Consider the following 12,926-nt stretch of genomic DNA (forward strand, 5'->3'; position numbering starts at 1 on the left):
TATCATTTCACATCAGTTTCGTGTCAATGTTTTCGCCGTGTTGTCAGCCGAAGGGCGCTACATATTCCCTCTGTTGGTGGCAGCATCAGGCAGGCACTGCTTCGCTGTCCAAGTTGTTGCTTTACGGTAGATTTCAGCCCATTGAACTTTCCACCGCTGAGTTTCAACACTGCTGTGCATTCCGGGCCTCCCGATTGCTCGACTCGGGTTTATCTCCCAGCTAACAAAACAGTGCCTGTGGCGAGTGACATGCCAGCTCATGATTAATTTGCGCTGCCTTCATTGCTTACTTACCCCGTTCAGGGCAGCAGGAACTAGCCATGTCGTCTCATCTGCTTTCCTACGTAATTAGTTCACTGACATCTGCACATCTCAAAGCGCTGCCTAGGGAATATTTGGATACCTCATTGAGAGGGTGCACTCTTTTTGGAAGCCTCCGCTCTCCCCTTTTTGTTTCTTCCTCTTCTTCGGTTTTTCTTCACTTGTGTGGATCTACCCTGAAGCCTAGAATTAGAAGTGTGGGGTGGTCATACTTTGAGTGGTTCAGCTACCTGTGTGTTCTGCGGCTGCTTCTGTTCTTGCTGCGGCTTGCGCTGTCGCTGCCGATTCTTTTGTGAGCGTTGCTGCTGCTGCTGCCGAGGGGCCACTTCAAGCTGTGTTCCTGTTTGTTGTTGTTTTTCGTGTTGCGAAGTTCGTGGCTCGCGCTGCTGCGCCGATAGCTGTCGCAGCTGCTTCAGTCGCTCCCACTGCGCACGCGGTAGCTTGCGGCTGCTCTTATCATCCCTAAGTTGCACATCGCCTGTGCTGTGTGTGAGATGCGCTAGCTCTTTATCCCCGCTGTGCTGTGTGCTCGAGCTGCAGTCTTGTTTGTGAAGTTCGTCATGTAAGTGAGAAGCGGACACGACGCCCGAAAAGAGTCTTTTGCAGGTGGCCCAATCTGCTGCATCTTGATTGTGAACATCCCAAACAGGCTTTCCATGTTGCTGATTTGCCACAATAGGGCCCCCGGCTTCTGTTCTTTCTGAAATATAGTTCTGGTCGAATAAGTTGGCCAGTGAATGCGGCCAAAACCAGCTGCCGCACCAACCCTGAAGTTTACCAGCAGCAAGCCCAGGAGCCGGCGGTGGAATCGTCAGAAGTGAATGCAAGTGCTGTAGCGACCTTTGGTGAGGCATCCACTCCCCGAGTTTTGCGTTGACTCTTGACCACTCTTCACTAGATTTGTCATGGTGCAGTAGTACAGCGGGAATGGGCTGGCGTGCACATCTGTTTTGAAGCTGACCACATAACTGTGTCTGAAACTCATGCAAGCTGGGCTGCCAAACACGCCCGAATGGGTCTTTGGCCACGGAGCCGCTTGCAGTTAATTCGGAGAAGCCTGCGATTCTGTGCAATACTGATGGCTCCGAAGCGTTCAACGCTGTTGGTGGGGCTTCTTCCTGAAGCCAATCTGGCTGTCCGCTGTTCGGTGCAAATCTTCGGCAGTCAAGGTATGCTTGGGCAACATCGCATGTGTTTACAGTCTGTGAGAAGTGTTGAGGGAAAGCAGAAAAGCCCTGATTATTATGGTTGTCCAGCGCTCCGGGAATAGACCTGTCCAATTGAGGGCATAGGAAAAAGCCCAAGCTGGGGTACGGATGGCCTGAGTTTCTGTCCGCGGGCGTCACCTCCCCAAAGTGGAAATTCTTAGCTGCTTCACTTCTCACTGACTGCGGCCTCTGAATAGGGTTGATGGAAAGCTCCTTCTTGTGAGGCCGGTGCAGCACGTGATTTTCCAGTATGAAATCCCTCTGGCCTTCCTGCTGTGCCTCCATCCGTTGCTCTTCGGTTGCAGAGCCACTATCCGTTTTCACTTGCTTCAACGCCTTCTGACCATTGAACAGCAGTGGAAATGTAGGGTGAAGCAGGATTTCTTGCAAGCGAGTAGAATGGGAAGGAAGCTGAGAAGGTATGACCAGAAATGGTGCACGAATGGAGGAACACGCCAACGCGCCGACTCTTCGTTGAGCAGAAAGTTCTTTCTGCTGCACAATAAATTCTTGATGTTTTCGATCCAACCGCTCCAGCGTCGAGTCTTCATGTGTTGTCGCCTCGTTGAGGTGCTGGACGCTTAGCTGCTGCGCGCTTCGATTACCCAAAGGGAAGTGGGCCTTCAGCTGTTCAGTTGGTTCGGAGCCGCCAGCGGCTGCGCTGTTGGCTGCAGCGTCCACGAGAAAGCCTTCTAAATTCATGACCTGCTGATAAATCGGGGCGTCAGCAGGGGCTGCTGACCGTCTTATGACGGCTCGAAACGCATGCAGAACATGAGGAATGAAGTCAATGAATGCAGTTTCCTCAATTTGGCACTCTTGCAGTTCTCTCTGTAGCGTAGAACTTGCTAGCTCTTCATTAGTAAGAGCATGCTGCTGTCCGGCGGGATTTGAGGTGCAATCAGGCGCGCTCGACTGCACTGTTGCTGCTTCATGAATGCCCTCTTGCTGATTGCTCAAGCCTCGGCAGGGGCCTGTAAGAAGAGCTTCGTCCGCTCTTTTCATGAACTCATCTCTGCGCGCTTTGGCCTCCAACAGTTTGAGCACAAATTGCGCTGCATGAATTAGTTCACCCGGGGCTGCTCGTTCTCCACTGTAGTTGAACACTGAGGCCGCCGCTCCCCGTTCTGCTCTGTAGAGCCGTGGGTTGGAGCAGACAATGTTCACAGTTGAAAACTTCAAGTTGGCATTTTGAAGAAGCTGTGGCTGCTGGATCTTGTTTGATAGACTAGCAAGTGCGGCCAGTTCTCTGCGTTGCTCCTGTTGCCGCTCTGCGTTTTCCAACTCGCAAGCAGCAGCTTGTGGCTCGCGTTTCCCATGACTTGCAGTTTCCTCCAAAGACTTTACAAGGCCTTCAGGACTGTCTTCAGCATCTGTGGAAGCCGACATGGCAGACTGCTGGCGAGCCTCTTCCAGTCGCTGCGGGGGCTCGACGCAGTCATTTTGGGTGACTGTCTCGGTTCCCGCCCTTCGTCCAACATTTTGAGATTTCGGCAGCAAAGGCCAGTGAGCAGCCCACTGCTCACTCGAAGAAGCATTCGCGAGGACAGTCGGCGGAGGTCTTTGAAGAGCTTCAGAACCAGGAAGAGGTCGCTTCCGGGCGGCTGGGGCCTCCCGTTGCGGCGCCGCTTTTCCGCGCCTCACAACTGTCGTCCATCTTGGTCGCTTGTCCTGCTTCTCCATTCGCGCGTTAGTTGTGCAGTCTCCGACTTGGCAGTATGCTGGAAAAAGACTGCAGTGCACAGCTGTCCACTTGCAGTTGGACAGCTAGTTAAAGTAGTGTTGAAGATTCCATTAACAGTGAAGCTCGACCAATGGAAATTCCGTGAGGGATCGTTAGGCCATTTAGACCACGTCAAACAGGGACCATGCGCACTCGCGGGAAAACGCCACGGTGGATGGCGTGCAGCTGTCGCCACAGAAGGTTGAACGGTTTCGCCAGTCAAGAAAAAAGCCAAGTGAGACAGAAAGCGTTGGCCTTATGAGTGATTGGCCCTAAAGAAATCCATACGATTACTGCCAGAGTGAAAGGGACTTTCTGGCAAGACCACTTCAAGTATATTCCCGGGAAAATCTGAATGCAATAGGAGGAAAGACGCAGAGAGTCGCTGGGAGCCGATTGGAAGCACTCTGTGGACGCTCATTGCAGATCATTTGTCACTTCTCCTCAACAATTAAAAGAAAACGGTGCGATTTGCTCTAATTGGTACTTCAAGTGATAGCCACATCAAGTGGCTTCCTTGCATCGATAGTGGTCAAACTGTTGTGAGGTGAACAACACGGATCTGCCTGATGATGTGCTTACACCCCATCGGCAGTCTGTACTGCCTCCGCGGAATAGAAGATCTCTAAGATGTTGAAGCATGTAGTTAAGATAAATTCAGTTTATATATGGGATAGTTGTCTATGTTACCCCATGTAAAGAGCTGAACATGCAGGTTACAAGCATGTGCAGAACATGTTCGACAGAGCTAGACAACAGAGCTAACGTGCGTGTAGCGGCCTTGCGTTCAAACTAATAAACATGAAAACCCTTCACTTTTTCACATATTCTATTTGGCTGCTTGATATTTGATGTTCTGAACGCCAAACAAACGGTTTCACTCAAAGCCACGATTTTTCGGCATCCACTGACTAGCAGGGAACCAAAGGCATTCTGGGCATTGCTGGTGGATACTGCAGATTCGGACGTAGTGAAAAAAACATCGATCCAGGAGTTTTTTCAGTTGTTGGCCTTTTCTGTAGATGGACAGATTTAAAAGGTTGCGTGAGGGACGGATAATCAACGACATTGCCAGGGTCGTCTGAACAGGGCAAGGACCTAGGAGCGAACATAGCCCCTTGAGTGTTCCTGAGACAAGAAGTGTTTGTGAGGGTTCCTGAGACAAGAAGTGTTTGTTTTTCCTAGTTTAAATCTAAACATCAGCCCTTCAACGGAGACGGTGTGGTGGCCGCTGCTCAAATCATGACTTCATAAAGTACTTGAAGATGGGTTCATACACGCCTTTACGTTCACTGGCCCCCAACAATCAGCTCAACGGGCTCTCTGCTCGGCTCGAAAAATCATGCAAAAATGTATTGCGATTTTATGGAGAGGTGTCGAATGCATACTTTAAAAAAAGGCCGCTCCACTAAAATAGTCTCAGCAGCTCGATTGTATGCAATGTGAAGTACAAGTGATGAGGCATGAAAGAAACGAGAGTCCACACCAGATGACTCAAATCATACGAATCAGGCACAAGAAATGTAGGGAGGAGAAAGCACGAACTGGGCTTTTGGACGGACTTGTTAGTGTTACTCAGGGAGCTCACGACATACATCACAGTTCGGAATACATCACAGTTCGAGATCCGCAAATGATGAATAATACTGCGCAGATCAACCATAACTTCATTACGTGTGAAAAAGCGGCAGATTTTGGACAATTCGCAAGAAGTTCAACAAATTGGCTGAGATGATGAGAGCCCCATGCTCGCAGCTTTTTACTGCGATACCTGCTAAAAGCAATGCACCAAACAGAGCAAAAGCTGGAGCAGCTCGCAAATGAAACACACAGGATCAAAAAGAAAAATGAACTCGAAGTCATATCGTCGCACACTGCAGATTTACTTGGAGCATCAACTGCTGCAACGTTATGCTTGTGCGGATGTAATGTGCAAGTGAAGCTTGCTCATACAATGCTTCTGCAATTGTGTCGGCCCTCGCTTTCCATAGTTGCCACCCAAAGTTACTCAGCGAATGGTTGTGACCTTGTAAAGCTGTATGAAGCTTCCCACCGCCTTACCGCGAGCCCAAGGAGCAGAGACATTGAGGCCCTTCTGCCCACTGGCCGACCCTTAAGATACTGACAGAACGTAGGGAGACTTGTAAGACACCTTAAGAGTTGATTGCTCAGACCTACCTGCAGCTGTGGCTACAAAAGTTTCCAGACACTTTCACTGTCGCGCTGAAGAAAGAACCGGGGAGACAGTTAGCCAGACTGACCCTGTATAGACCCTTTCCATGTCCAGAGTCGTCTCTGATCATCACATTGGGAAAACCAGGCTTTTTCCTTGCCAAACAGTTTCATGGGTTACTTTACTGTGCAATTGAATGGGGTCCAGAGCACCTCGAGAATTTTCGGTTGCATCAGAGGTAGCAAACTCCTTAGGGGGAGGAGCACGTTGAAAGCAAGATTGCTGCACTACCAGATAGACACATGAAAATCGAGGAGCTGCGTTAGTTAGTGTGTCTGTTTTTCTATGTTCTGACTTGCTTCTCCAGGCCTTTGGAAGATGCGCCCGCTTCCCTACCAAGCAACCGGAAACCATCATCAGCACCCTGTACAATCGATGGCACCCATGCTAGAGTATCTTTTCAACATTTTCCTTGGGAAACATTGACTTCTTTAGGCTGTTTCGCTGTTTTGTCATTTTGAGCAGAGACATCTTCATAATGCTTATTAGCTTTTCAACCGTACGGTGCCACGCCACCATCACTGCCGGTGCTGTTATTGTCGTGCACGGGGACTACAATGAGTCCTCCGCAAGGCCTGCAGAGGTCAGTGATGTGACAGAATAAGAGGCTTGTTAAATTTAGCCAGTTTACACGATTACAGAAGCCTTAGGGGCCTCGGCAGCAGGAAAGCGGGCCCTGGGGGCAGGGCTCGCCCAACGGGGAGGCCAGGGAGCTGACCTACAGAAAGGTGTGTCAGTGTCATATTCCGGAACTCTCTTTTTGAATACTTAAACATCGAGAAATGTTAGTTGGAGTTTTCTAACTTTTTGGGGAGAATTTAGAGAAGAGAATCGAGTCCTGGGGCATACCTGTTCGTCAGCAACCACAGACGTAGACTGAAGCATATGTACCATGTGTGAAAGAGAGCCCACTACCAGTGCCACAGAGGACGGCTCAATGTGTCTCTTCACGTAGGCTAGCCCTTTACATCTGACTCATACAGAAACTTATCTTCGAAGCTGTGTCACACTCAATCACAAATCACAACGCGCTTCCCGGGAGCCCCACGTTGTTTGTTGGCTGCTGGCGCTCTGCCCAGACAAGCTTCTGCAGCAGCATCGATGTACTACCGCCAGTCAGTCCGTAGACTGCGAGTAACTCCGCTAGCTATCGACTACAATTAAAGACACAAAATTAGATATTTGCGTGCTCCGGTTCCGTAGCAGCCCGGGTAACAGCAAGGTCGGCAGAAGAATCCATAACCATTGGCTCTGGCGGATGTGCAGGCTTGCATCAGAGCTGGCAGCGTCGCAGTGCCCAAAGCAACCTCAATTTGCAAAAACATATTGCTGGACAATAGTAAAATGTCCACGGCAGGGTAAATAAGCGAAGGGGTAGGACGCCCTTCACACTCCACGTTCATCTTGCGATTAGCGGCGCATTGCTTGCGCTAGTCTCCCATCTAAGGACGCCTCTGAGAGTGCACGTGGAAAAGGGCTTCCGCCGTTAGCAGGACTCATGACCGCGGTACCGAACACCCTCCGGACAGGTGTAGCAGCGAGAGATGACCCAGAAGCTGTATATATGTTGATACTTCACGACAAGGCGCAAATCTGGCATACTTGGCATCAGTATTCTGAGTATGGCCTACACTGGAAATTGGTTACCACAGCGCCAGGCTGTATGCTTTCGTTGTGCAATATTGTGCTCAACAGTATCAGTGTTGCGAAGGATTTTGCTCGCTGAAAAGTTATCGAAAAAAATGCAAATGAACACCTGCTGCTAAGTAAAAGCCAGCCATTCTCAAGAGACTCCTGGAGATACGCGCGTTTGCTTCCTATGTTTTCTCCTGCTTCCCGGGTTCAACATGATAACGCATCTCAGCAAATGATGAGCACGAAAACGTAGATCCCGCATCCTCGCCTCGAACGCTAAATCTCAGTGCCGTTTCACTGCTCAGTGTCAACACTCTTTGGAGATGGCAACATTTTACGTCTTGGCTCTAAGCCACACTACATGATAGAGCAGATAGAGAACCGTGTTCGTGTTCGGTTTCAGAGAAAGCACACACTGCATTGTATGCTAACAGCAAACCCCGTAAAAGCCGGGCGATAAGGTCTCCCCAGAGTCATTATCTCCATTTGTTGGCGCTAATTTTACCCGCTTGTCAGAATATAAGACGGAAGCAGGCACACTTCCTCTGCAAGCGGATTGCAGTCTGCCCGCAATGACCTTGGAGGGGCCCTCTGCTTGATTTTGTTGTTTTAGTTGACAAGCTGCTAGCATTGCATTCGAGGAAACCCACTCTATCCATCGCACCGACGCCATTCGATCTTACACATTATTTTTTACCGTCGAAGTGTCGAGCAAGAAGGAAATGTACGACAGTACTTAGAGACTACCATTTGCTATGGTGTAGGGCTGCTAAAAGTTAACACGAACGCTTAGCCCAGCACCTCTGGAGCCCTGTGTTTCAGTGGTATTTCTACTTCAAGGAATAGTTGACTAGCTAAAATGCGTCGAAGTTTTGCCATCAGCTCAAAGCTTTGCGATTCGACGGCTGAAGACAGTATTTCACACACACACATCTAAGCACTTGCTCGTAAGTCCTAGTTGTAAACGTTAGCCCCTGACAGCAACGTCGCGGCTTCCATGTGTATCTTCGTATGAGCAATAGATGAATTATGTAAACTCCGGTTGCTAATTAAAGTTGAAAGGCTCCAGAATCCCTAGCTCGGATGCGTTTGAAGAGAAAAAGGGCTCTGTGGCGATATGCAGGCCACAGCTAGATCGAAGCACCTCGGTTTGCGCTGCATGCACGTATTGAAATATTTCCAAATATGACAAGTGGATACACTATGTCCTATGTATAGCGTGCTGCGCCATAGGCGACCGAATACCACGACCCGGAGGACGAAATCCAAATGTTTGCAGCCGATATTGAGGGACTGCTGCCACTGCAAAATGTGGTGCTTGCAGTAAACAATAGAGAGTCTAAAATACACTTAGCATCGCTAGAATCGAGACGCGCATAGCAGCACGGAACAGGACCGATTCTAAGAGGCGGACAAACCTCGTCAGTGCAATGCAGATCCAGCTTGGTGGGGCATCAGACGGCGGGCTTTGAAATAATCGAATTGTATGTCCTCTTTCGGCGTTAGCACGGAGACAAAGCAAAGTGCAAACGACATTCTAAAAAAGAAAATAAATTTGGCTCAAAAAGTCTTACGCACTGTTCCAAAGTTAACTCAAACGCGAGCTTAAAGCATAGAAGATATAATCCATGGAAGCCATCTGCATTAGTGCAGGTGTTTGCCTCCTCACTGAGCTTACGGCTGCGCGGCAGAAATGTGTTATTAACCAAAGATTATCTGCGAACCTTTTGCAAATTCCTCATCAAGGTAGCAGAAGCAAGCCCATATGCGCGTAACTCGAAACGAAACAAGCGATCTCCAACATGCGCAGGGAAAGCGTAGTATTACTAGTAGTAGTCTAGTAGTAGACGACGATGAACTGGAACGCTCGTGCGGAAAAAAAGTAATATGCACGCCTTAATACCTATATCAACGAACAATTTCCTGCCTCATATGCAGTTTTGAAAAATGCCCGGCAAGTTCCAGCTCGCGCGATCTTAAGCAGTGCATTCATCAATTTTCGTGAACTGAGAAATCGATAACAAGTCTAAAAAAGCGACGGATGAAGTAATCTCCAGGACAACCTGCTACGCATGCGGGGACCATAATTAAATCCATGCTTCATAACCGCCGAGACATTTTTGCTTTGTCAGCGGCTATTCTGCACTGAAAATGCTGGAAAAAAGCTAATAAGCCACCTGCCGCATGTATGCACACCGGCCTGCCCTGCGGCTCCCAACATTTACTTCTATGCAAAGTGGTGCTCTTGGCGCATTCCAGCATAGACGTCCTGACTCTGAAGCCATTCAACAATTGCGTCAGAACTACACACGCATTTCTGGAACTTCTGCTGCAAGACGTGCGGATGCTGATAGTAGACGGGCTGCTGAGAGAAGACAGAGACTGCTCTGTTCAAGTCCACTCTGGTGATGGAGCAGTAACGTCGACATTTCAACAACTTGCGAAACAGCTACAGAACCAGTCATGTCTGCACACAGTCGTGCTTTGCACACACTTTGATAGGAAACATCAAATTGAGTCCCGGGAAGATGCGACAACATCTGTAGCTTCAGAATTACTCGGATGATGGCACTGCAAATATGCGTGAATACGCCCATCAAGGAAATAAGGAAACGCACTGGCTTTCTGTAATGTGCGGGGTCAGGGCGCAGACAGATACTCATTCGATCTCCAGGAACGCGCACTACAAACAGCTAGCGTGCATCAGATCCCTGAGTAAACGACGTAAGCCATTGAAGGCATTAACAATCTAGTGGCAACATGCAAAGTGCATTTTGCCACGAGCGTGCTATTGCGTGACGCCTGCCGGGATGTAGGCACCACAAATAGTCAGTTTTGTTGGCTGCACAATTTGGCTACTGGGAGCCTTGCAGGATAATGTTTTTATAATGATGTAGACCAGAAGCTAGACCTGTTTGGGCTATTGTTCCGAATAACAGTTCGGAACAATAGCTCAAACCACTTTGTCCCGTGTCCTGCAAATGAAGGAGTTACGGAAAGGCGTGGCAAGATTCATAAGAAAAAGATTGTCCGATTCATGTGTGTCGGAAGCCACAACTTGAATACTACTGAATAACACAGCGCCACCATTAGGACTGTTGCAGAGCTTGCCCTCATCTTCGCGCCTTTGCTGTTGAATGCAACGCACAAGCTGCTTAGTTAAAAAATTTTATGTTGGCACATATGTAGCGGGCAGCATACGACTTTCATTTCTGCTTTTTCAAGTTGCCGCTACATGGAGAGTGGAGCCTTTCATGAGCAAGAACGAACTAAATCGAATTCAGAGCTTCAAGTGTAAACGGTACAGTTGCAAAATTTCACTATTGGAACGCACATACTTTTGCAGAGGCAAACGATCACGGACGAAGGTTCCTATGTGTGATTCAATGACCGCTTCGGCAGTCTGCACCAAAAGTAGCAATAAAACACAGACCTTAAAACTGATATTCGGGAGTGGAGGAACAAAATAGACATATTTTAGCGAACATGCACCAAAAAACGCGTTTTTAGAGTGAAGTGCACGACAGTGGATGTAAAAGGGGCCAGGACGCACTGGGAAATCAACAAGATTATGATTGATCGTTTCAAACGTGAAAAGACCAATTCACAACTTACCAGCATCACATATGGAAATAATCGTTCTGATCACTGCTTCGTGAGACGCACTGCCTACGTAGTCCCACATTGTATGCGTCTGACCTTTAAGTATTCGAACAAAGCGGCAAACACACACAAATCATCAAACTAGACTCCAAGAGAATAAGAAGACTTTCTACACATCCACAGTTCTTCCGTGCCTGTATGATTCCCCTTTCAAAGCTTTCCTGCACCTGACGTAAAGGTGACACCAAAAGCCTGATGCATTGAGGAACTTCAGTAGCTGACAGTAAATGGCTTGTAAAGCGTCACCTTCGGGGGGCAACATTCATCACTTGCAGGCGGCAGCTGCACTTTTCTAAAGACTCGGGCTATTCTAAGCGTCACAAAAAATGAGAAATATTGCATGTGCGTGGCAAAATGCGGTATATACTTTGCACCATTAAAATACAACGCAAGCTCCACGCTGCTACCTAAATTCCACTCAGTGAGCTAGGGTGCGGATATCAAACGTGAAACTTAATCGCTAAGGTCCGTGTTACGCTTCAACTTATATGCATTGATTTCCGAATCAATGCATGTTGAAGCAGTATGTATCCCGTACGCATGTTCCTCTCCTATCAGTAGACGCTTCTAGAAGGGGTCGTCCTCATCACAAAAGTCTTCGTTTGACTCACGCCCTACTTGCCGGGAAGCTCCTCATTGCTGCGCTGCTTCAAAGCAAACGGGCCAAGGAAATTTATATAAGGATTTTGGTGAAGTAAACACTGCTCCCAGTCTTCACCCCTATAATTCTTTTGATAGTGTGCACGATATCCAAAATGCTTCAATATTGCAGCAGTTTGTTCGTGGGTCGGAAATCACTGCATATAAGTTGAAGCGTAACAGGGACCTTGGCGGTTAAGTTTCACGTTTGATGGCCGCACCCTAGAGCTCACCGAGAGAAGAATTCTCTATCCGTTTACTCGGCCCGTCATAGTGACTGGGATACTTCGCTCAGTTCAAAATATTCACAGTCACAGTATCATCACGCTGATGATCACCCACGATCTGGTGCATGCAATCGAAAATATGCAGTTGCATGCCTTTTGTCCGTAGCCCAGATGCCACTCCGTATTAAGGAAGCCCTTTCTTCGTTAGCCCATATTAAGCAATTGCTCACGTAATGGCGCCCAAGTTTATATAAAACGTATATATAGTTTACATATAACATGCCTTGGTGAATCGATGGACCCTTGATAACGATTCACAAGCAAATAGGCCTTTTGATCAGCCAGAACAAGGATGAAATGAAAACACAGCGCAAGCACGACTATGCTGTTATGAAACAACTGTAGAACTCTTACAGCAGTATAAAAGCAATGTGAAGTAGAACTGTAATTCAAGCTAGTGTGAATGTAACGTTGTCGCTGCCGTGTGGGCCAATTTCCCATGATACTCACAGCCTGATTTCCACCAAAGCAAATCATTACTGAATCTAGGAGCTCAAAAGATAAACCCCAAACTTCCGTTTTCGTGAGCAATACGAAGCTTCAAGGGGTACTGCCCATACCTACTGCCAACCATAATCAAAATTGTTAGTGCACCAAAAAACACGAAAAGTTAGTCTTTGCATGATACAAAAAACACGAGTGAGTGAAACGTACGTCCTGAGAGGTATATTTTCCCCCATTTCTCTGCTTTTCTCTCGGACAAACACAGCACACCCATGGGTATGATCATAGCCTACGAAAAAAGAGAAATCACCGCTGCAAGCCTTGCCGCATTTTTGATGGTAAAAGCTGCGGTAGGATATTCCAGTGAAACATTCGAGCGCTTCTTGTGCCGAAAACTCACGACACGCAATTAGGCGTAGCACGTCAGAATTCAATGTCTGCATTTCTGAGCCTGATTAGCCATCGTTACCGCTGGTCCGTGGATCTCAATGCACCTATACAGATGCAACGGACCTAGTCAGTCTGCCAGCTCTGTGTGATTCACGTCACCCACACCCTGATTGTCGAACAAGCGACTCCTGCAATGCGGCGCACAGTTTCTAAAAACTGCGGCGAGCCTTTCAAAAAAGTTGACATTTGCACAGAGCGTCAGGATTCTATGTTCTTGACGATTCAGGAGCTACACAGGCACTGCCACAGTGAATGACAAAAGTGGCTGCAACAGCAATTTGCGTCTTGCCGACGTCCCTTTGCAAAAAGAAATTGGGTGTATA

General features: G+C 48.0%; 1 protein-coding gene across 1 annotated transcript; it reads right to left on the reverse strand.

Moving 5' to 3' along the window:
- Positions 1-527: 527 nt before the first annotated feature.
- On the reverse strand, positions 528-3,212 carry ENH_00073370 (hypothetical protein, conserved; the record flags this gene model as incomplete). The annotated part of the gene is made up of 1 exon (XM_013582722.1): positions 528-3,212. One exon carries the CDS (start codon positions 3,210-3,212, stop codon positions 528-530), a length of 2,685 nt encoding a protein of 894 aa, XP_013438176.1.
- Positions 3,213-12,926: the final 9,714 nt, after the last annotated feature.

The sequence above is a fragment of the Eimeria necatrix genome, genomic scaffold (genome assembly GCF_000499385.1).
Source record: "Eimeria necatrix Houghton genomic scaffold, Enh_scaff72, whole genome shotgun sequence".
Lineage (NCBI taxonomy): Eukaryota > Apicomplexa > Conoidasida > Eucoccidiorida > Eimeriidae > Eimeria > Eimeria necatrix.